The sequence below is a fragment of the Heterodontus francisci genome, chromosome 4, assembly GCF_036365525.1.
Source record: "Heterodontus francisci isolate sHetFra1 chromosome 4, sHetFra1.hap1, whole genome shotgun sequence".
NCBI classification, from domain to species: Eukaryota; Metazoa; Chordata; class Chondrichthyes; order Heterodontiformes; family Heterodontidae; genus Heterodontus; species Heterodontus francisci.
The window spans coordinates 53,010,314-53,035,999 of NC_090374.1; the positions used below are offsets into that span (position 1 = coordinate 53,010,314).

The 25,686-nt window shown below is 43.4% G+C and overlaps 1 protein-coding gene across 4 annotated transcripts in view; it reads right to left on the reverse strand.

The window, feature by feature from the left end:
• arhgef28a (Rho guanine nucleotide exchange factor (GEF) 28a) overlaps positions 1-25,686 on the reverse strand; it is a 564,358-nt gene that overhangs the window by 91,141 nt on the left and 447,531 nt on the right. For 3 of the 4 annotated variants that reach the window (XM_068029539.1, XM_068029540.1, XM_068029543.1), the window contains 4 exons: positions 22,301-22,483; positions 22,002-22,139; positions 13,558-13,709; positions 1,615-1,662 (listed from right to left, as the gene is read on the reverse strand). In XM_068029539.1, coding sequence (XP_067885640.1) covers positions 1,615-1,662; positions 13,558-13,709; positions 22,002-22,139; positions 22,301-22,483 — 521 coding nt within the window. Of the gene's footprint in view, positions 1-1,614; positions 1,663-8,031; positions 11,969-13,557; positions 13,710-22,001; positions 22,140-22,300; positions 22,484-25,686 lie in introns of those variants that run through there. The other variant, XM_068029541.1, reaches the window with a different exon arrangement.

Here is a 25,686-nt window from a genome sequence, read left to right on the forward strand (position 1 = left end):
AAGGCCGCCCAGTGATAGCTGCCGGCCTTTCCACGCCCCGGGGGGCGGGGGGGGGCATTGCAGTCGAGCACAGGGTGCCCAATTGAGGACCGTCCCCACCTTTCAACCCACCCCCGGGACCCAAGACACCCCCCACCCCCAAACGACCACTCTGACCTCATCAGGGAAGGACCGATCCCACTGGTGAGGCACGCCCCTACTTACCTTCCCTCCTCGATCCATGGCGTCTGCTGGACTGCAGTACCAGCAGTGGCCACCGCTCCCGGTGGCACTGCTGGGACTAAGAGCTGCTGGCCCGCTGACTGGCCGGCAGCTCACTGAGACGGGACCTCCTCCCTCAAGTGGGTGGAAGTCCCGCCTCGGGACAATTAAAGCCCGGGGACCCATAAAATACAGGACGGATCCCCGGGCTAGGCGGAAGCGGGTTCACCACCGACTTTCATGTCAGAGTCCTGCTCCCATCCATCCACTGTAAAATTCCGGCCCTTGTCTAAATTTCAGCTAAATCTTGACTTTGACTGCTCCCAATCTTTCAACCTTAGCTCTACCCTTGCCAAATACACCAATGAACGTGCCATGGTGGGATTTGAGCTCTTGAGCTCTGGTATTGTTAATCCAGTACTATAACCACTAGGCTGCCATACCTGCACCTATTTTGGAGTAAAGTGATCTGAATTAACTTGATCCAATTTATTTGGGTCCCAACTATTTTATCAATATAATATTGTACATAAGGTTACTTGTTTTTCAGCTGACACATGTTGTGCACAATGCATTTTATTCTACATGCACATAGCTACCTGGAAGTCTTGTTGTATTATCGGTGTTTAAACCCACAAGGTAAATGGGGTGACAATACAATCTGGATAGGTGAAATATTTTGAATGGACAACGATGTGAAATCATTTCTGATTTATCACAAAGCAGCTGAGAGACTTTCAAACCCAAGGAACAGTGACTGTCCCTAACTTGGCAAACATTCTCTGAAAGGCAATAAGATCAGGCACTGTGCAAAACAGAAACATCACATAAGTTCAGTATAAATTGCTCTTCTGAGGTTGGGACTGACAAGATGTGGTGAGGGTAATGTCTAAATTGCATTGAACCTGAACCATGTATGAGGACAGCATGCTTGATAAACATAAATACATGAAAACACTGCCATTGCTCATCTTAATGAGCATGCATGAACTAAAATATTTAAAATTTGACTAAAAAAATCTGTTCTGTATCTGGAAGTCAACCTAACAAGTAGTTCTGAGAAACATAATGCTGCTGTGGTCATCTATAGCTGGAGTTAAGATTCATTGCCAATGTGCTGGTAATTGAGCACAGCATTGTAACATATCTGTGATGTATTCAACGAAGGAATTTATTGTCGTAGTTCAGTACAAAACAGAACATAGGCCAATGTCCTCACATGTACACAAACACTGCGAAAGGATATATATGAACGCTTACTACTATCTAAAAATAAATCAGCGTTTTGCACTACAGAAATTGTGTCATGGAGCCCCCATTATCTTTTCAAAAACATATCAGCTGGCAATAGCTTCTATAAGCAAGTAACCACATCAAAATCCAAAAATCTGATTAAAGACAAAATTAACTCACCTGTAAACTGTACAGAAGCTGAGTGATATTTTGTACACTGTGAACGATCTATAACAAAAAAAAACATTTACTTAATAAATGGCACAAAATTATGCAAATCCTGGTTGGTCTCCATCTCCTGTTAAAATCAACTGATTGTCAAAGTCTAAAACAGTATTTTAAAATGGTACAGTCTTTACAATGAATCAACCCCTTTAGCCTGTTCTGACATTCTGCTGGATCATGGCTGATATATGTTCCTCAACCTCATTTACTTAACTTTATTCTAGATCCTTTAATACTCTGATTGAACAAAATCTATTGAGCTCAGTCTTGAAAATTTCAATTGGCCCAACAACCACAACTTTTTAGGGAGAGAGTTTCAGCTTTCCATTACCATTTGTGATAAAAACGCTCCCAGGTTTCACTCCTAAATGGATTAACTCTAATTTTAACTTTATGCCCCCTTGTTTTGAATTCCCTCATCTTAAACACTTTGATTAGATCACCCCTCAACCTGCTAAAAAGTTCGAACAAACTTTTGTTTGTTAAGTTTCCGATTTTATTTGCATCAAAACGCGTCATTGTATCTTAAGGCTTTCCAGCACTTTTGTCTGATGTCACTGTGATGAAAATAATGTTTGGTTGTTCAGGAATTCTGTCTCCTGAGGTATAAAGACACTGCTTCTTTAAAGGAGGGATTTGAAAACAATTCAATCCTTGCCATGATATAACAGAATATTTCATCATTGGCAATAAAGAGCCTCAAGATAGGAACTTTACGTTTTCTGAAATGTACAGTTAAGAGTGGATTGTTCTGGGTGTTCAGACACAGTGATTGCAATCTGCACACACCTCCATCTGTTTGTACACAGAAAGGGTAATTATCTGACTTTGTGTTGCCAGCAGGGATCCAAGCCTGTCAAAAGTGCATTATCAGAAATTTTCGCACCACACTCCCACGTTTTTCCTTTCAACAATTTTAAATGACTGAAACATATTGGGCTGAATTTTGTTGAGCACCCGACATTGGGCTCCGTGGCGGGGGGAGGGGGGGTGGTGGGCGGGGCCGGAAGATCGCAGTGGCAGCGGCTGCCACGGAGCCTGATGGTGGGATTGCCAGGCCTGATCTTCCCTGTGGCGGCGAAGGCTCCTTCGTGGCCCTCCTGTTGCTCGGGATGGAACACAACTTTAAATATTGAAATAAAGGACAAGAATAAATGAACATACCCGAGATCTTACCGTCTGTCCGCAATCTTCCGGGTGACGGCCGGCACTCGCGTGCCTTCACTTTCCCATCCAGGGAAAGCTGGCACCCCCAAGGTGGGGAAGGGGGGATCTTAGGATTTTGAGTGTATTAGGGTGGGGGAGGGGGTCAACTCTGCATTTCTATGTTTGGGGGTGGGGGGCAAGGGATGACCACTGCACTTTGTGCAGTTGTGGGGGGGGGGGGGGGGGGGGAAAGAGGTCGGGGAGAGAGGTCAACTATTCAATTTAAGTGTTTTGGGGGGGAAACGGGGCTACCATTTATTTTCTGTGTATTGTGGTGGGGGATGGGTCACATATTTATGTACAGTTTAGTGGGTGGGTGGGGTTGCGGGGTTGAACTTTGTACTCTCTGTACAGGTCTGGCAGCCTTTAAAAATGGCAGCGGCGCCTACGCAGAGGCATCCGATGCCGTTACTGGCGTCACCGAGCCCACCCCTGCCACGTGATTGGAGAGGGGGGGGGGGGGAACCACCCTGCGTATGGAAATGAGCCACCGTGCGCTAGATTGCGGCAGCATGGCGGCATGCGTCCCACCGCTGTTCCTGGTGGTGGGAGAATAGAATTCAGCCCATTTTATACAATACATGTCTAAATTTCTGATCTGTGCTACCAGTGCAAAGTCAAAAAATTTACCTGAAAGTAATCACTTTGGAAAAACATAAAATCTACAATACAAACAATGCAGCACAATAACAACAGATTAGCCTAGGAGATTCGATCTACATTATTTTAACTCTGGCAGTAACCCACCACTGGCATTAAAAGAACACCAATCAGAAAATCTAGGCTATTGAACAAGATGCATTTTGCAACCTTGGACTTACCACCTTAACTGCTGCTATGCTAGTCTTTTGCCAAGTCATTGAAAAGCCGGAAGTTCCTGCAGCTCAACACTGACAAGAGTGAATGTAGGAACAGGAGTAGGCCATTCATCCTCCCGAGCCTGTTCCACCATTCAATGTTTTTTTATTCGTTTGTGGGATGTGGGCATCACTGGCTAGACTAGCATTTATTGCCCATCCCTAATTGCCCTTGAACTGAGTGGCTTGCTAGGCCATTTAAGACTCAACCACATTGCTGTGGGTCTGCAGTCACTTTTATTAGATCTTAACTGATCTGTACCTCAACTCCATTTACCCGCCTTTGTTGCTTATCCTTTGATACCTTTACAAAACAAAAATCTAGCAACCTCAATCTTTAAAATTTCAATTGACCAATGTCCAGTCTTTTCATGAGAGAGTTCCAGATTTTCATCACCCTGTGTGAAAAGCGCTTAGTGATTTTCATTCCTAAGTGGTAGAGCTCTAATTTTCAGATTATGCCATCTTGTTCTGTATCTCCTATTTTCTCTGTATCTACTCTATCAAACCTCTTTATAATTTTAAATACCTTGATGAGATCACACCTCAACCTTCTAAACTCAATGCAATATAAGCCAGGTTTATGCAACCTCATCATATAGCACTTTAAGACCTGGTATCCTTCTACTGAATTTCTGCTGTAACCCTTCCAAAGCCAGTATATGAATTTGATCACCTTTGAGGGAATGGAAAAACTAAACCTGAAATATTACTTTCAATTAAACTGAAGTACAACTAGGGAATAAAGGCTTGAACTAGTAAAGGATGGTCTTGGATGGATATCAGGAAATTCTCCTTCACACACAGAGCGATCAATAAACTTCCAGATAGAGTAGTCAAAAAATCCTGGAATTATTTAATTAACAATTGCATGCTACAGTTGGGGGAGAAGAGTAAAACCTTTCTGGAAGGATGAGCTGAGCTGGGCCAAATGGCCTTTTGCAAATGTAATTACCTTGTGACCTGAAGTTCTGAAGCCAAGCTACAACAGTTATGTTTGGTATTTCCTAGAATTTTACTAAGTCAAAAGGCTTTAAAGGACAAAGGGGTCAGAAATTCATCTGTTTTGGTTGTGGAGGTGGCTTGCATCAGTAATTTGTTCTACTGCTGGAAACAATGGGGCTACGAGTGCACAAGCAACTGGCAGCCTGCCTATGGCAAGATACATTGTCAATGCCCCTCCTGCTTCTATTGTCATTTCAGTGAGCAGATGAGGGATGTGTTATAATATAATTTGAAGCAGTTATTGTCTGGACATAATCAAAGTGTCAGTTAAGTGGAGGCTGAGTTATTATGAATATATTTATACAAGAAACACTAATAAAAAAAACTGTACATATGGAATGATGAAGGTAGGATGAAGCTCATGTGGCGCATATCTCTTTGGCCTCCTTATCTCGAGAGACAATGGGTAAGCGCCTGGAGGTGTGTGGAGCAGCGCCTGGAGTGGATATAAAGGCCAATTCTAAAGTGACAGGCTCTTCCACAGGTGCTGCAGAAAAATTTGATTGTCGGGGCTGTTACACAGTTGGCTCTTCCCTTGCGCCTCTGTCTTTTTTCCTGCCAACTGTTAAGTCTCTTTGACTTGCCACACTTTAGCCCCGCCTAAAACTACTTTTAGAGCAGGTAAGATGAAGCTCATGTGGCGCATAAACCCTGGCATATACCAGTTGGATCGAATAGTCAGATCCTGTTTTGTCGATTCTTTGTATGTATTATTGCCCGGGGATAAATTTAATTTCTTGACAAAACACTGTGCTATTGCCGAATCTGGAAAAATTAATAATGCAACTTGGAAAAGAAACTCAGAAAAAAGTAACTTCAGAAGTTGAAGCAGTGTAAAAAAATTTAGAATAAACGAGAACATTCTCCTTTATTCATCTGCCATCTTGTGGCAGACAAAAGAATTGCAAATTGAAAAGATCTCAGAATCTACTTTCAGCTTATAAATCAATTAAAGGAAATACTTCTTCGTATTAGAGCATGGCTACCCAACGCGAACCCGACTGGGCCCGACGACATGTGTCGGGTTCGGGTCGGGTCGGGTCACTCTTTTGGGTCCAGCATTCGGGTTCGGGTCAGGTTGGACACAGTGACAGCCAGGACGCCAAGGCGGGAAACATGCATCCGGACTCAGCACTAGTCTGCAGTGAGCAATTCCATCCAACGTAGAGCACAACCTGTTTAATATCATCAACTTCATTCAGGTGGTCGGGTCGGGTCGGGTTGGGCGCGGGAAAAAATCAAAGGACTTAGGCCGGGTCGGGCTTGGGTTGGATGTGGTTCTATCGGGCTCGGATCGGGTTTCAATTGCAGACCCAAGCAGGCCTTTACTTCGTATTAGGGCTTAAGCACCCAGCTCTACCTCACCAAAACTTCTCTAGACCCCTGCAGTTTAATTTAAAGTAATATGTTCTTAGACTGCTTGTTCAACATTCAGTCCTGGATGAGCCTCAACACAAAACTTTGCTGCCCATGTATCAACCTGCACAAAGTCCCACTCATCCATCGTCCCTGTGCTTGCATACTTACACTGGCTACAGGCCCACCAATGCCTTGTCTTCAAATTCCTCCATGCCTCACCACTCCCCATCTCTGTAACCTCATCCAAACCTCCAAGAACACTGCGATTCTCCACTCTGACCTCTTGGACAGCCCCATCATTGGTGGCCATGCCATAAGTCAATTAAGCCTTAAGCTCAGGAATTCCCTCCCAACATCACTCTGCCTCTACCTCCCATCCCCCTTTAAGACCCTCCTTAAAACCCATTTCTTTGACCAAAGTTTTAGTTTCTGTCCCAATTGTTATCCGGCGTGTGCCAGACCTTAGAGGTGCCAGATAATTGAAATTCTGGTTAATAAAGAGTTGTACTTACCAAGGCAATACAATATAATTGTATGTAATCATTTCTCTTACAATTAAAACTAAGTACAAGAAGACACCACAACACACTTAACACAATGGTGGATATGAACAAGATGGACTGCCGCTGAGCCACCAAGATGACTATTGGCAGCATCACTAACTAATACCAAGAACAATCAACTGCACTCGGGAAAATACGGCCCTGGAGAGCTTTGGGAGATGTCTGGAGGTGCAGAATGGAATTCGGTTGCTACTATTGCGACTTGTTAGGGAGATTTTGGAAATTCCGGATAATAGAGCTTGCCGGTTGGTAAAGTGTGGAAAAATAAAGCATTTACTGTATTTCCTTCTTTGGTTCAATGTCAATTTTTGTCTGATTACACTCCTGTGAAGTACCTTGGGATGGTTCCTACATTAAAGGTGCTATATAAATGTAGGTTTTTGTCGATGTTATGTCTTGTGCAGACATGTGGATTTATCATTGAGCCAGATATAAACATATGATATTATTGTAGGAATGATGGATCACAGATAAATGATCTGTACGAGGGAGCAAAGTGATTTGACATTTCAGTTTCTTCTGTTCTTTTTTAAGCTGAAAGCTATATGAACTACAATTTCTTTGATTCTGGGAGATATGAAAATTTCTAACGTGCAGGCTATAGATTGTTAAATCTAGGCTGGCACTCTAGTGTAGTACTGAGGGAGTGCTACACTGTTCAAGGGGCTGTCTTTGGATGAGTTGTTAAACTGCGGCCCTGTCGCAATTAGATGTAAAAGATCCCAAGGCACTATTTCGAGAAAGAGCTGGGGAGGCCTGCATTTATCTCTCAACCAGCATCATTGAAACAAATTATCTGGTCACTTACGTCATTACTGTTTGTGGAACATTGCTTTGCACAAATTGGCTGCTACGTTTCCAACATTACAATAGCGACTATACTTCAAAACTACTTAATTAGCTAAGAAGTGCTTTGCGACATATTGAGGTCATGAATGGCGCTATATACATGCACATTCTTTCTTCCTTTCTTTTTCTATATTGTTCCCAATTCTCCAGGTGCCATAGGGAGACCTGTCTAAATCTTCTCAATCATGCAACACAAGCACCAGTTTCTCTCACTTCTTGTGAGAAAGTACTCGGCCTACGCTCAACATTTTTCTGAATAACGGCATACCTGTGACAGGGAACTCAGTGGTCTAAGGGAGCACTATATTCCCCCCACCGGTGTGGCACCATATCCTGATGCTCCAAACCACTCTAACACTATGCTGCTGCATTTAGTTATTTTCTGAGATCAGTATTGCAATTGTAATGTATCTCAGACAGTAAGTGCTTTGCAAGGTGTGAATATTGAAGAGTGAGAATGCTGACACATGCACAGTACACTTATTTCCATCTGGTGAGAAATGTGGATTTTATTCACTTCTGGCTGCCCAGAATTTTTATTAAAAGTGATGCCTGTATTTTATTTTTAAGGTACATATATTTTAAATATATTAGCATAGACAAATGTTGAATTTCCATTTGTAATGTAATTTTTATATATACATATTGGGCCAATTTTGCAATAAAAATAACAGTGAGGCTATCAGCGCTCAATGTTACAAAGAGGTAAATTAGACAGTAATTTCTAACATGCTCACATGCACTGTTAAATACAGAAATCCAGAAGTTGCTGTTAGAGATACCTGGCTCCTCCACAGGGTGTCACCCAGTCCTCACCAATAGACTGAAATGATGCAACATCATGAACTTCAATTACTTGCCTACTAGCTTCCTGCTAAAGTTGCTAGAAAAAGTTAGGACTGGTGCATTCAGAGTAGGTGAGTTTTTAATGGCGTGATAAGTGCCAAACAACCTCTCTGGCTCTGAAACATTATTTACAAGAGTGGAATCTCATTCCCTAAGATAATTGGTGTTGGAGATGTGAAAAAATTAAAATAATTCTTTCTTAACTTTTCTTTTATCTCTTAATCCCATTTGGATTTCCAAATCTTGATTTTGCTTTCCACACAATCTTAATTTACGTTTCCTGTTTTATACTTCCTGGCTTAGACAGTATAGTCTTAAATACATAGCATTTTTAATTTGGTGTAGGTAGAAATATCCTTCATATTAAGAAGCAGACTTTTGCTGCCTTTTCAATTCCCTACTGCAATTTTTTAAGCTTACAGTGTGGAAGAATCTGAGCCCCTGAACTCTTCACAGCTGTAATGCTGTTCTAAGTCAGCCAAAGGGAAATGCAGGAGAGTTACTGATGTAAACAACTATAGCTGCTATTATATTGCACTACAGATATGTTAGAGCCACTGGCTCCTGATACATGGATCTCACACAGCCAACAGCAACAACAAAGTGAACTTGCTTGATTCTCTAAAGCCAATTCCTGGAAGACCCAGTACAAACAAAATCAAGTACACAAGCCTTGGTGAATCCAGCAAATTTATCTTGGCTTCCCATGTTTGCAGAAAACCTGCATGTCGTGAACCAGCAGCTGTAAACAGAGCACTTAGTCCAATGAGAAAGTTTATATCACAACAAGGCTCTCCATCTAGTGGCACAGTCAGAAACTTGAAAACTGACCCATAGCAAGCAGTTTGAATACCAAAGTCAGGATTCAAAGTGGGCCTTCTGACTGCGCATGCACCATGCTGCCATTTATTACAGACTGAGGATTTTTTCACTAACAAAGAGATGGCTGAGGGGGTGGCACGATAGAGGTCATTAAAATTATGGAGAAGTTTGATAGTGTACACATGGAGAAGGTGTTTCCACTATTGGGGAGTCTGAAGCTCAGAGCCATAAATAAAAGATAGTCATTAATAAATCCAGTAAGGAATTCAGGAGAAATTTCTTTACTCAGAAAGCTGTTAAAATGTGTAACGCTCTACCACTTGGAGTACTTGAGGCAAATAGCATTGATGCACTTAAGGGGAAGCCAGAGAAGCGCATGAGGGACAAAGACATAGGAGGATATGTTAATAGGTTAGATGAAGTAAGGTGGGAACAGGCTTATGCAAAGCATAAAGTGTAGTCCAGTTTGGCCGAATGTCCTGTTTCTGTGCTGTCGAACCCTTTGTAATTACAGTACATGTCTCGTAATTAATCTTTGTTTGGGATAATTTCTCACTAGTGACTTTTAGCTAAGTGAAGTTTATTTCAGACTTAAAAGCTCATCTTAGCTATAGTAGTATGAATGACTCTCCTGTTCCTTAGAGGAATCGTATGATCACTGCAGTGTTCCCCTGCAGCAGCACAGCTGAGATCCGATTTCAGTGGTGTGGAAGTTTGAAATGCACGACCAAGTATTGTTGTCAAATCCCTCCATGGCCTCGCCTCTCCCTGGGCTGGATTCGAAGAATCTGTCGTTGAAGTAGGCGGTGAACATAAAAAAAATTTGGCCCGCTCACACAGGCACCGCGTCACGGAGCCACCGCAATTTCAAACGTGGCGGCTCATTTGCATGGCTGCGGCACCCGAACCCCGCAATGATGTGGAGGGGGCGGGAAGCTGTCGCTGGCAATGGCATCTGGCGCCAATGTGCAGGCACTGGCACCATTTTTAAAGGGCTTACAGCCCTTACTGGAGATTTTAAAACTAAAGAGCCAGGTCAGTTCAATGACCAAAAAAAAAATTGTAATTCTCAGTAAGTTCATTTCCCCCTCCCCCGATAGCATTTCAAAGCATTCCTGCCCTTTTCCACCCCGGAATTTGTTTATTAGCAATTTGAACCTCCCCCCACCAAAACGCAGCACCTTTGCCCTTTACTCCTTCCCATCCGCAGCGATGTCACCCCACTCCCACTTCTGCACAGAGAAACAATCCTCCTCCCCACTCCCCACACCATGTTTCCCCGAACGGGGATTTGAAGGCGCGTCATTGTCGGCCGCCCAAGTGAAGATTGGTGTGGCGATCAAGGAGGTGACGGGACCCTCATTAAATCAGGTATGGAAATTAATTTACATATTTAAATGGGAGTCCCGCTGTCAAGTGGTGAGGCGGCTGCCATGAGGCCTTGCCGTCGAGATCAGCATGGGGCCTATCCCCATCAGTGGCGGGCCTCTGCCGCACCGATCTTCATTGCCCCCCTGCCAATGTTCCTGACAGTGGAGGGGCTTTAAAATCCAGCCCCCTATCTCTGTAATCTCCTCCAGCCCCACAACCCTCCAAGATATCTGCGCACCTCTAATTCTGGCCCCTTGTGCATCCGTGATTTTAATCGCTCCACCATTGTGCCTTCAATTTCCTTGGCCCCAAGCTGTGGAATACTGACCCACACTTCTCTGACTCTCCACCTCACTTTCCTCCTGCAAGAGGATCCTTAAAACCTACCTCTTTGGCCAAGCTTTAGGTCAACTGACCTAATATTTCCTTTTGTGGCTTGGTGTCATATTTTGTTTTATAATGCTCCTGTGAAGGGGCTATTTTATTACATTAAAAATGCTATATAACTATAAGTTCTTGTTGCATCACTATTGTGCTATTAGCAGAGTAAAGTTTATCAGCAAACTTTCTAAAGGAACACACATAGCACACAATGAGAGCACCAAAATGTCACACTCAAATATTTGCCGAATTCTAAGAGTTCATTTCGACCATAAGCGTTTGCATGACAGAAGGATTGCCTCGCTTTGATAACTGAGTCATTTCCAGAAATGGAGCATCCTTCAGTTTTCAGACATTCCCCACAAAAGTCTACCATAGATAAGGTTCTCTAATTCTTGAAGAGTTTAATATAAAGACTTCTTTGTAATTAAATAAAACCAACCCCAAAAATTAGCCAAATTGAATACTTACCATGAGTCTTAAATGATACAGATAAAATTATTCTGGGTATTCTACAAATACACAAGCTTTCCCCACTCATATGCTTATGGTTTTAGGCTGCCCTCCCCTTTTTGAAAATGAGAGTGTACAGAGAGATAGACAAAAAAATTCCTTGATGATTGTGTACCGTTATTATAAATTTTCTTAAATTTACTTTGTGCCTTCAACATAAGAAACGGGAAAAGTGCTCTTCTTGGTGGCTGAAGTAGATGTCAGTGTTCTTGTTAAAACTCATTTATTTCACCTCCTTCAATTTTTCCCCTGCTTTCATGAAAGTGTAGCCTGATCCTGTCCTTTTCCACCATCCAGATATTGCATTTTCCAGCAGGGATCCCGAAGAACTGATTTTTCCCTTCGTACCCCAGGCTGAGGCAAAGCATAACTCTCCCACTGTTGCCGCTTGTCTGTTTCTTTCTTACTTGGTAGTCTAGTGGAGGCCACTGGATTTTTGATGGCCTGAGGATGAAATATGGAGCGTATTCCTGAAAGATCCAGAGGAAGTGGGAATCCAAACTTTGGCACTCTGATGGCTGAGTACAGATCCATTTTCTGTCGTAATATTGAAAATTTGATCAATATGGGTCAAGGGGAGAAGAGAAAATTGATATGTGCATTTGATTTATCACCCAACCTTACTTTAAAAAAAAGTACTGAGGCCTGTACACTATGGCTCGTACACCAGGCAGCCCAGGAGCCCTGGCAAACTGCTTGACAAAGCCCAGGCTGCACAGTTCTTTTTGCACTGATCCTTCTTACTCAATGAATCACTGAAGCAGGTCATTTGGCCCAGCGTGCCTGCTTGGAGAGCTATCCAATTAGTCCAGCTCCACCAGTTTGTCCTGTTTGCATTTTGTGGGGCTGGCGGTTTGGAAAGGGGTTCTTAGCACTGTTGCTACTGGTGGATAAATCTTGATTTCGAACTCCAAGATTGCTTAGTAACCACAGTTTGTAATATGTGTAAAGTAATGGGAACATTCATTTCAACTTTATATACGGCCCCCATGCTCCATGGTGCGCACCTAAGTGACTCACAAACACAAAAGGCTTGGAACCGTCTGCCTGTGTAGTCTATCGCTGTTCCCTGGCAATCATTCTACACAGCCTTTTGTGTAAACCTGTGGGATTAAGTCTTTGGATTCATTTTACCAAATTTTACAATCCGCAACATGAAATCCCCCCCAAAAAACTGAATTCTCATCCTGCGCTGCTAATGATTTACTAGATGTGGCAAACATTCAAATGCAGGCCGACAAATTAGACTGAATTGTACTCAGGAGACGGAAGAAGTGAAAATAGAAACTCGTGGAAAAATAATTACTGCAAGTTGGAATCCATTTATGAATCTAACAGATGTCGTCCATTTTTGGCAAGTATCAGTACTTATATTTATTGTTCATGACTTTTGATGCTGACCACTTTGAATTTAGAAGCTTCCTTTTGATTAAACACAATTCAAAGAACAAAGAACAGTGCAGCACAGGAGCAGGCAATTCGGCCCTCCAAGCCTGCGCCGATCTTGATGCCTGCTGAAACTAACACCTTCTGCACTTCCAGGGCCCATATCCCTCTATTCCCTTCCTATTCATATATTTGTCAAGATGTCTCTTAAACGTCGCTATCGTATCTGCTTCCACCACCTCCCCTGGCAGCAAGTTCCAGGCACTCACCACCCTCTGTGTAAAAAACTTGCCTCGCACATCCCCTCTAAACTTTGTCCCTCGCACCTTAAACCTATGTCCCCTAGTAACTGACTCTTCCACCCTGGGAAAAACTTTTTTGTGCAACACTATAAATAGCAAAGTAAAGGTTATACGGGGAAAAAAGGATCTACAGAAGATAAAGTAGCTCAGGTTATAAACAATTAATATTTCGTATCAGATTACTATGCTGGAATATCCAAGGAAAGTATCATTTCAAGAGAATTGCAAACATGCCAGAAAACCAAAATTCAAAATTCTACTTTACGGCTTTGGTCCAAATCTGATCAATGAAAAATGTCTCTGTAAAGACTCACAGGATGAGGAGGAGGTCGGAATGATGGTGTCACTGTCCAGCTTGGCGGTCTGACCGTTCACTGGGAATCTAAATGCAATGGTTTCTTAATCACGATTGATTCGCGCTCTTGTCTACCTAATTACCTTTCGTATAGTGTTATCTGATTTAGGTCTGTGCAGTTCACCGCCTGTCTGCAAAAGCAGAGGGTCAAAGCCACACCATGCACCTCCTGTCTGTTTCATCACCGAATCTGTGACCGGTAACTGCCAGCCTGGGTTCTTAGCGTCAGATGCATCTAAAAGGGAGATACAAGAAAAGTGACATTTTATAGCTCATGTTGACACACTGCTACATGCCAACCAGAACCATCTAAAGCTGCTTTTGTACAATGTGAAAAACCCATGCCAGTACTGCATGGTTCCCAATGCTTGGGTAAAGCACAACCAGCACCAACTCGAAAATAAACCTGCTCAATTCATTCACACAGTTAAAGGTCTTCCTGTTATGGTGACTTCTGAGCTATAGCCAGGGGCCGGTGGTGATAATGTAGAGACTTGCACTGTATAAGAGTAACAAAACGAAGTAAACCAAAACATGTTTGGAAGATTTTACTCCATTCTGACCAATGCTTGAAAAAAAGGCAGATGATATTGTATGAACATGACTGGACTGGTTACACAGCAAGCTCCAATGAATGCTGTCTGCAGTGCTTTGTGGGTTTCTTAAGGGCAGAGTGTGCTTTCACAAACTACCAGTTATAACATACTTTTGAAGTCTTATCATTTACCAAACCAACAAAAGTCTGTGCCTTTTTTTCAATTAACAAGCTATTAAAACCTAACATACTTAATACACAGAAACCCTAGGTTTGCCAAACAAGAATGGGAGTAATGGATGTTCTTATTACAATCGGGTATTAAAAGGAATAGAGACAAAGAGAAAAAGGCTCTCAGAAGAACATATTTATCACAATATATCATGTTTCTGGATGGGCTCGATGCTTGGGAGGGGAGCGCAGTAGAGAGAAATGTTGAGATTTCATAGATTTTTCACTAAAACTGGCCATGTGTATTGGCTAATAACATGAGCATTGAAATATGCAGACACACAAACATTTCCTGTGTGATTTTATGTTCTAGTTTTGAATACGTGCCTTAGTTAATAAAAGAACCAACAGTACTGATACCCTTGAAACCATAACATTGTCTGTTCCACACCTGTAAGAGCTGTAATCGACTACTTAACAAATGGTACAGAACATTTATAAGGTAGTCAATTTGCCATCGTCTTGCACATGGACAGTCAAAGTCAATGTATGGTCTTCAGGTGAATCAAGATTAGTGACTGGGAGGGAATTTTATGCTCTCCCCCGGCGTGTTTGGAGGCAGGGAGAGCACAAAATCAGCTGGGTTGGTGGTTGGGGTTCCTGTCACCATCCTGCCTCCGCCAAAATTTAGTCCAAGATGGGAAGGCCTGAGAATGACCTTCTTGCCCCGCTGCCAATTATTACCCTTAACTGGGCAATTAACCCCCAATTAAGGGACTCTTCCCACTGCAGCTGCAATTAGCCGTGCGGCGGGCAGCCCTGTTGGTGCACGGAAGCACAGCAAGAAAAACAGTGCAGGCTGCTTTCCGGCTCCCGGGCCTGTCCCTCGTTAAAAGGCACTCAGTGCCTGAACGGGGAACCTGGCATCGGGAAGGGGGGAGTCTGCTGAGGGCCACCCCCCTGCCCTTGCTGCCAATCTCCTCATCACCTCCCCGTGAGACAGCTCCCGCCCTGACCTACCTGAGGCCTGGGTCCAGTGACATTCCTCAGGCTCTGGTACAGTCACCTCCAGCAGCAACCACTGCCTCCACGGTGGCACTGTAGCTGCCAGCCTTGATTGACCAGGACTCCAAGGGCAGGACTTCCGGTGACAAGGTCCTAAATTCGATGGAAGGCCAGCCGCAGTTCACTTAAGTGCCTGATTGGCACTAAATTCGGCAGGCCTTCCGGAAAAGAGGCAACGTGGGGACCTCAGCGTTGGTTTCTCCAGACATCGAGAGCCCCGCTGCGAGGATAAAATTCTCCCCAGAAGATAACTGGACCAGGGCGAGATGTGATTTGGAACACATTTCCATAAATTCTGCGCTTATTTTTTATATCTCCATGATAATTGTCTGTGTTTACGTTAATAATGGAAACGGTATGCAAACTTGTCGGGCTGGAGTTTATAGAGGCCTCGGGATCTGTGGCGGGGTGTGCACGAGGATTCCCCTGGATGAGGCCTGCCAAGGACCTCGACATCGGCAGGGCCTGGCCCGATCTCCACGAAGGCAAAGAGGCCTCATGGCAGCCCTCCCGCCGCTTGGCGATGGCTCCTGCATTTAAATATTTAAATGAATCTACATAGCTGACTTAACTGCAAGCCCGCCTCTGCCTCCAGTCCTGTTGCAATCTTCGTGCCACTGGCCGGCACTCCCGTGCCTTCCGATCCCCGTCCGGGGAATCGAGGCACCACACTCGTTGGGAGGGGGGGAGAAGGTCAGTTTTTCTGTGCGGGGGTGGAGGAGCAGTGATAAAGTCTTCTTACTGGTGGAGGGGGTGCTGGGAAGGGATAAAGTTTATAGTTGATGCACTTTGTGGGGGTGGGGAGATCATTTGAAAAAGGAAAGTGTTTTGGGCTGCAGAGGGCAAGTATTTAATATTGTGGTTATGGGGGTGGGACAGGTGCAAAAATACTGCTTTTAATAAATGTTTACTGCTTTCTTAAAAAATCCGTGAAGGGCTCAAAGCCCTTGAAAAATGGCGTCACAGCCTGCGCATAGGCAGCTGATGCCATTGCCAGTGATGGACAGGCCAGGGTGGCCCGCCCTGGCTATTTAAATGAGCCACTGCACTTGGAATCATGGTGGCTCATTGGCGTGCAACCTGGGCATGCGGGCCGCCATTTTCGGTGGGCCTAACAAATTCAGCCCGCCGTGTGTAATTACAGCCATAACTCCTCCATGAGGGTTGGGGGAAGTTGTATGTTCATGTTTCGATGGACAAATTCCATTATAAATGTCGATACAGAACTTTGACAGATAGTGCAGAGACATTCTTGTTAATTTGCTACTAGTAAAATTCCTGTGGTATGCTCAGTGTGTTGGAGGATTTCCTGTGTTAAAACAAAAGGAGTGTTTATGCCATTCATGGAATAATATCAGGATAATATGTATTTTGGCAATTTTGCTACTACATTGGGGATCAAATTTCACAAGTCTATGAAAACTAAATTTATTTTCAAAGTTGAGAATACACAGTAAGATGATCTGCAAGATTTCGCAACTGGAGGTAGATATCTAGTATTAAATGAGTGCTGGCAAGAGGAATGAGGTTCAACTGCATTTGGGGAAAATCCTGTGCTTTGGCAGAATTGAGGTGGGGGGTCCTGGAATTTGACAGTACGATGGTGGCACTGTTGATGATGGCTACATGGGGCTGGATTTTACCTGCTCACTACCGTTCCCGGCGGCAAGCTTGGAAAAAGGTGCACACACGCGCGACATGTGGCACATTGCCACCGCGATATTTCATGCAGCGACTCATTTACATGCAGCGGGCGAACCGCTCACCCCCAATGACATAGAGGAGGCGGGGGCTCCATCCCCGGCAACACTGTCCAGAGCCACCGCGCCTGTGCCATTTTTGAAGGGCTTCAGGCCCTTCCAACTCATTTAAATTTTTAAAGTTACAGAATTTTGAAAAATAAAGATAGCCATTTAATCACATTTTCCATTCCCTCTCCCACAGCCCAATGAGTAATCAATATGTAAATTGCCCTCTCCCACACCCCCCCGCAAAAACTTCTTTTTAGATTTCAAACTTTCCCCCCGAACCTTACTTTGACCCTCAACCCCTTCCCACCATCCCCACAACCAATAGGAAGAGTTTTCCCCTGAAAATTTCACTCCTCTCCCCTCCCCACCAGTTTTCCGCCTTGGATGTCCGAATGGAGAGCTGAAGGTGCGTGAGTTCCGACAACCAGCTGGAATATTTCAGCAGGAAGGCCGTCGCGACGAGCTAAGTATTAGTTCAGTTAGTTAAATAGATTTAAATATTTTAATGAAGGTCCCGTTGCAAGCGGCGGGGCAGGGGCTGCCCTGAGGCCCCGCTACAGCCGTTAATATGGGGCGGGGCCTTCTTGGTGTTGTGGAGCGTGGTGGGTCTCTCACGGAAATATTTTCCAGGCCCCCCCCCCCCGTTACGATCTGTGACATTGAGGGGCTGGTAAAACTCAGCCCATTGTGGCGGTGTCCTTTGATCTGTTGCCTCTGTGAAGGAGAAATCTAGGGTTTAGCAGAGCTGTGCAAGGTGGAGTAAGATGTTTATAATCACACCAGTGGGCCAAACATGACAATATGAAGTCAAGTTGGGCATGAAAACACAAGATCTTTAATATGAGAAAGAGAAGGAGCTAAAGAGAAAAGAGAGGGGAGCAAGAAACAGAGAGAGAGAAAGGGGTGATAAGACAGCCTAACCAAAACTGCTATGATTTCATAATTACATTAGGAAGTCCTAAATGTCACAAAAGTCATGGACTCACTTAGTTTGACACTATCTATTACAAAATGCAATATACATATTGCTGTCTGAACAAATACTGTTCCTGTGGACGCATATCAGTAAATGGCATAATGGCCCAGTGTAAATGCTGAAAAATAGGCCTGCATCCAAACCATGGGCTAGATTTTATTTCAGCGACAGGGGTCCCAGTGAGGGGCCGATGGTCAGGGGAGGCAACGCCTCCTAGGCCTTTTATTGGATGCACGGCCAAATTTAATGGATGCTGTCCCCTTTAAGGAGCAAGATCCTGCCCCAAGAGCAGCTGGCCAATCAGAAGGCTGGCAGCTCAGCAGCTTCCACTGATGTGGGAGAAGTGAGTTTCGGTTCATGGGGCACTGGCACCAGTACTGGGGAAAGTGGGGGCTGTACCGTTGGAATGGTCTGTACCTGAACCATGCTGGGACCAGTGTTCTAGCAAACCGTATAACTAGGGAAGTAGAGAGGGCTTTAAACTAAACAAGAGGGGAAAGGAATCAAGCATGGGTAGATGTGGCAAATCAAGGAGTAGAGTCAAGGCAGGAGACCAGAATAGTTATAAGGGAAATGAAGGTCAGAAAATGGCAGGAAGGGACAGAGAGAAAAAAAACTAAGATCACACCAACAGTCAAGACTAGATGTTACAAAGATAAGAAAAAGACAAAACTAAAGTTTCTGTATCTGAATGCATATAAAATTCAGAACAAAGTAGATGAACTGATAGCACACATTGATGGAAATAAGTATGATCCGATAGCCATTACGGAGATGTGGTTGCAGCATAACAAGAATTGGGTCCTGAATATTGAGGGGTATATGTTATTCAAGAAGAATAGGAAGCTAGGTAAAGGTGTAGCACTGTTAATCAATTGCTGCAATAGTTAGAGATGACCTTGGTCCAGGAGATCAGGATGTAGAATCAGTTTGGGTGGAGATGAGGAATACTAGGGGAAACAAGTCACTAGTGGGAGTGGTCTACAGGCCCCCTAACAGTAATCACAATGTAGGACGAAGTATACAATAAGAGGTATTGGGTGCTTGTGATAAAAGGACGGCAATAACCATGGGTGATTTTAATCTACATATTAATTGGAAAAATCAGATTGCCAATAGTAGCCTGGATGAGGAGCTCATAGAATGCTTTTGAGATAGTTTCTTAGAGCAGCATGTTCTGGAACCAACCAGACAGCAGGTTATATTAGACTTGGTATTGTGTAATGTGACAGGATTAATTAATGACCTCAGAGTAAAGGCAACTCTAGGTAAAGGCCTGCTACCCTACCCGAACCCGATGACATGTGTCGTCGCTCTTCCAGGTCCGGTTTTCGGGCTCGGGTCGGACACACACAGCAAGAAGTGTTAAAAGTGAAAAACCTACCTGAGCTGGGAGTCCGGGACATCAAGGAGGGAAATTCTGAGTCTGCGCAGTGAGTGAGCGTCTCTATGACATCATCATGCTCATGCTGCAGCTTCCTTCAGATTCGGAGTCATAAGGTAGGTAAAGAGAACATTCTGGTGGTCGAGTCAGGTCGGGCTAGGGCTTGGGCGCGGGAGAAATTGGAAGGACTCTGGCAGGGTTGGGCTCAGGCCCGATGTGGTCCTGTCGAGTTCGGATTGGGTTTATTTCCCTGACCTGAACAGGCCTTTACCTCAAGGTAGCAGTGACCACAATATGATTAAATTTTACATCCAGTTTGAAAGAGAGAAAAATGAGTCTGAGACTAGAATTTTAAACTTAAATAAAGGCAGCTATGTGGGCATGAAAGCTGTGCTAGCTGAAGTGAACTGGATTACTAGGCTTGGAGATAGATCAACAGAGAGGCAGTGGCAGACATTTAAGGGGATATTTCAGAATACTCAGAATAAGTATATTGCTACTATAAAGAAAAATTCTAAGGGGAGAACCCACCATCTGTGGTTAACTAAAGAAGTTAAGGAAAGCAAAGCATTAAACTTAAGGAAAAAGCATATAATTGCGCAAAGGTGAGTGGCAGGTCAGATGATTGCTCAGAATACAAAGAACAGCACAGAATGACTAAAAGGTTAATCAGGAGAAAGTAATTAGAGTATGAGAGGAAGCTAACTAGAAATGTAAAAATGGATAGCTAGAGTTTCTACAGGTATTTAAAGAGGAAAAGAGTAAGTAAAGTGAGTGTTGGTCCTCTAGAGAGTGGAATGGGAAGTTAATAGTAGATAATAAGGAAATGGTGGATGAAATGAACAAAAATATTTTGCTTCTGCCTTCACTATAGAGGATATAAAAAAAATTCCAATAATAGCTGTAAATCAGGAGGTGGGCTTATAAAATTCAGTCCTAAGTGCTCAGAAAAGATAGGGAAGGAGAAAGGGGAAGTGGGGTGGCTGTACTGTGCATAGATCTTTGAAGGTGGCAAGATATATTGAGGGAGTACTTAGCAAAGCATATGGGATCTTACGCTTCACAAATAGAAGTATTGGGTACAAAAGCTGGGAGGTTATGCTGAACCTGTCATCATTGGCTGTCCCTCAATTCGAGGAAGACGTCTACTCAAGGTCACTAGTTTCTGCCATGGGTCTTCAGGTGACTGAACAGGCCGATTCTCAACCTGCAGATCTTTGGGCACATGGGGCAGGAGTTCAAACAAGGTAGTGGGATCCGGCGTGCAGGATTCGCTTCCTTTTCTTTGCCGCTGCTCTGCCTCATAATAAGGCATTTGGTCTCGAAGCATGATGCAAGTTGTCGCCATTTTGAACGATTGGAAGCAAGTTCCTCCCAGTCATCCATGTCAATGCTGCCAGAGTTTCAGAGTGTCTTTGAAGTGTTTTCTTTGTCCTCCCCTGGAAAGCTGGCCATTTGAGAGTTGAGAAAACAGGACAAGGTGAAGGAGATGGTTCTCGACCATCCAGACACAGTGTCCTGTCCATCGAAAGTTGATTTTGCAGGAGTTTTGCCTGAATGCTGGTGGAGCTTGCTTCAAGAAGGACACTAGCATTTGTTCAATGGCCCTCCTGATGAATCCAGAGGATGCGGTGGAGGCATTACTGATGGAATTTCTCTAGTGCTCTTATGTATTGCTGATACATAGCTCAGGTCTCACTGCAGTACAGGACTGTGGTGATGACAACTGCACTGTACACTAAGATTTTTTTTGACTTGTGCAGGTCCTTGTTGTCAAACACTTGCTGCCGTAATTTGTAGAAGGCTGAGCTGGTATAACTGATCCGATGTTAGATCTCATCAATGGTGGTCTTTTGAAAGAGGCTGTCAAGGTGTGGGAAGTGTTCATATTCCAGAGTTTCTGCTTCAAGATATATGGGAGGTGGAATATTTGGCTGACCAGGTGTGTGTTGATATATGAGTTTTGTTTTGGTAACATTCAAGGACAGGCTGAGTTTCTTGTATACAGAATTGAACCTTTATAAAGCTCAAGGTTAGGCCCCAACTGGGGTATTGCATCCAGTTCTGGTCACCACACTTGAGGAAGGATGTGGGGTTCTTTGAGAGGGTACAGAGGAGATTTACCAGAATGGTTCCAGGGATGAGGGATTTTAACCAGAAGGTTAGGTTGGAGAAGCTAGGATTGTTCTCCTTACAGCAAAGGAGAGTGAGGGAAGATTTGATAGAAGTGTACAAGATTATAACAGGTTTAGATAAGGTAGACAAAGAAAAGCTGTTCCCGTTAGCTGATGGCACAAGGACTAGGGACACAGAGTTAAGATTTTGGGCAAGCAATGCAGCAGGATGTGAGAAAGAACTTTTTTACGCAGCGACTAGTAATGACCTGGAGCTCGCTGCCTACGAGGGTGGTGGAAGCAGAGACGATGAATGATCTCAAAAGGAAATTTGATGGGTACTTGAGGGAAATTAACTTGCAGGGCTACGGGGATAGAGCAGGGAAATGGCACTGATAGGATTTCTCTACAGCGAGCCAGCATGGACTCGATTGGCAGAATGGTCTCCTTCTGTGCCGTAATGACTATGGCTTTATGTATAATCATCCATATGAATGCATTAGTCCCTGTGACTAGCTTAGACCCACTTACACGTAGATGGTGGTGCATAATGACTAAAGCTCCCAAATATTTCTGGTTTGTGTGGCATCACTGGTTCTCCCAAACTTTCCGGTGGCTGCCGAGCGTAGCTGCATGGTTGAGATGTCAGTAAAGTATGAAGGCTTTCAGCTGCAGAATGAGGAGAAAAATGAAACAAATTACAATAATAATTGAACAGCATTTCAGCTAATTCATCAAGTTTATTTTAAAAAGTGATCTGAATTTTATAAAGCAGCAATCTGTGATTAAATGACAAATAACTGCAATCAAAAGGATAAATATATTCCTACCTTCCCTAACTGCAGCAGTCAATAAATATCCAGCTTGTGGAAATTCAACAGTATCTGGTCTGATCAAAAGCTGCGTTTCCTGACCTGCTTCTTCATGACCATTTCTTTCAGCCATCTCTGCATAGATACGCAGTTTCTCCTCCAAACTACTGCAAACCAGCTGATCCTGGAAACGCAGTCGCTCTGTACAGAAAGATTAGCAATCACTTACACAAATATCTACAGTTGAAAGTGCCCCTCCTAAAATAATGGAATACTGATTAATTCTGTACATAAAATATGAATAAATGAACATGGGATATTATTACCCACACATTCTTGAGTACTCCTGTGAAATGATGGCAATTATGAATGAGTCCAAGCAGGAGAGTTGCAAAACTTTTATTACTAGACATTTCTGAAACCCATTTTGCCATTAATAATAATTGAAACAGCAATTTAAAATGAAATTGGAACTGCTGAACCAGGAATGAGGATACATTGCTAACAATTTTATTAGTCTATCACATATTTCAGTCATTTTTCTATTGATTTCACATATAAATAAACAGCACATAAATAAATAAAAACAGGAAGTGCTAAAAATACTCAGCAGGTCTGGCAGCATCTGTGGAGAGAGAAACAGAGTTGACGTTTCAGGTCGATAACCTTTCATCAGAACTCCACATAAATAAGCTTCCACATGAAATAAAAATCCCTGTGTTTATAATGATAGGCGCAGTCTTGGCCTTGGATAGGATTGTAGACCATTTGGTTAATTGCACATTGCAATCCCAGCACTCATTTTCCCGCTATCTTTTCTTTTCAGATAATCCATAAGAACATAAGAAATAGGAGCAGGAGTCGACCATATGACCCGTTGAGCCTGTTCTGCCATTCAATATATTGGCAGATCTATGGCTTGAGCTCCACTTTCCTGCCTACTCCCCATATCCCTTGGTTCCCTGACAGACCATAAATCTGTCTATTTCACCTTAAATATATTCAACGATGGAGCACCACAGCCCTCTGGGGTAGAGAATTCCAAAGATACACAAGCCTTTGATTGAAGAAATTTCTCCTCATCTCAGTCCTAAATGATCAGCCCCTTATCCTGAGTCTGCGCTCCCATGTTCTAGATTCCCTGGCCAAGGGAAACAACCTCTCCGTGTCTATCTTGTCAACCGCTTCAGAATCTTGAATGTTTCAATGAGGTCACCTCTCATTCTTCTAAACTCCAGAGAATGTAGGCCCAATTTAATTAGCCTCTCATCATAGGACAACCCTCTCATCCCAAGAACCAATCTAGTGAACCTTTACTGTACCACCGCCAATGCAAGTATGTCCTTCCTTAAATATGGAGACCAAAACTGCACACATTTCTCCAGGTGTGGTCTCACCAAAGCCCTATACAATTTTTACCATTGTATTCCAATCCCCTTGCAATAAAGGCCTGTTTTGTTTTTTAACTTGATCTTTGCTGTTAGTCTAGTTGTTGGCTCTATCGTCTGTTGAGGCACTCAAGCACTCTCCCTTTTGAAAGCCTCATTTGGCTACAAGTGCCCTTCAGGTTACTTTATGAAGTCAGGTATTGGCAGAATTTGTCAATTTGCTCGGTATTTTTTTTTTTAGAGAAGCTCTTATTAGAAAAAACGTTTCTCCATAGTTCTTAAGAACAGTTACTAATTTTTACTTTAAATGGCCTTGTCACTTAATGCATTATGGAGTATACCATCACACTCACAGTGCTGGCAAAATACTTCCGGAATACTGCAAGGAGGAATTTGTTTCAATACATATTATAAATAGATCTGATTGTTTCTATTTCATGAAGATTGTGTCATATGCCAGTTGCTGCACATACCAATTTCCCCAACACCAAGTCAGGTTGGATACTTGTGGTGTGTGTTAAGAAGGAAATGAAGAATATACAAACATATGAAAAGGGAGTAATATTGCTGGCTCTCAGCAGCTTTGATCACTGGTAGAATTTTTGTGTATATATACAACCTCAAGCAAGAAATTTTCCAGTTTATTTGAAATCTTTCTTGCAAAATTTCCATCTAAGTCAAAGAGAAGCTTCATAACGAAGCCCAAATTCATTATGCTATTGAAAGATATGATATACTTTGAGCTCTCTATTCATGGAAATGAGCCAAACATAGGCCAAGCAGTTCTCTACAAGGAGAAATGAAAATAATCAGATGAAAAAAGTTACCTCAGGCTACTCTTGGAAACTTTCTAATTGCCTTGATTTGCATATGTTCAGAAGGTGGTGAAGAGGAATTAATAACTTACAAAGACAGCCTATTTGACTCCCAATGCAAATTAAAATCTTCGCAACACAGTATCAGAGACAGCTGGCACTTGTGACATTAAAACTGGAATAGAGGAATTCAATGGTTACAGACGATTGGGGTTAGTATCTGTAGGAAGGGGTTAATGCTACTTTTCACTGCTGGCATATGTCTCAACTGCAATGTGCCTGGGAGGGATCGGTGATGCATTGGGAAAATACACTCACGGGGCTGAATTTTGTTTTCCCTCCGTTGGGAGCGGCAGCGGGTGAGAAAAATGGCAGGCCACACGCATGGGTTGCATGCCGCCACGCCGCTGCAATCTTGAGCGTGGCGGCTCATTTAAATACAGAGGGCAGGCCACCCCCCCCCCCCACCCCCCGCCCCCAATCACATGGCGGGGCAACCTCAGTGACGCCGTGAAGGCGTCAGCTGTCTCTACGCAGATGCTGGGGTGCCATTTTTAAAGAGCTGAGAACCCTGCTCAGAGAATGCAGAGTATGTTCCTAATTTCCGGATGAGACAATTCCCTTAAGAAGAAATGACAGAGACATCAGAAGTGGAGATAGTCTTGTGCAAGAGGTAGCAGAAATTTAGAAGAATTACACCTGTCCACTGCCTGAGTCATCAAATGATGGATGGCATTGTAGGACCTGAAGAAGAATAGAAAATATTTTTGCAATAAAAATATAAACCACCAGGTAGACTGGAAATACAAATGTCTCTTCGTCAAATTAGAAAGGGTATGTGTTAGAACAGGGAACCACAGTAATTCACAGCATGAAAAGGGGCTGTCAGTGCACCAATCTTATCTTATTTCCCTGCATCTTCAGCTTCAAACATATGTCTATCTTGCCTCAACCAATCCTTATAGCAAAGCTTTCCAACACTTCTTTAACCCACCACATTAGTCAACATCTTCTCCTGCTAGGAAGTTTAATAAAGCCTTGAAAGATAATTCAACGTGAGACATCACATTATACCCACTACACTGAAAATAAATGTTGACACCCACCCCCCTGCGCCCCCACTACACGAGAAATCCTAAGATCCTCCCTTCCTCACTAAGGTGGTGCCAGCTTTACCTGGATGGGAAAGTGAAGGTGCGTG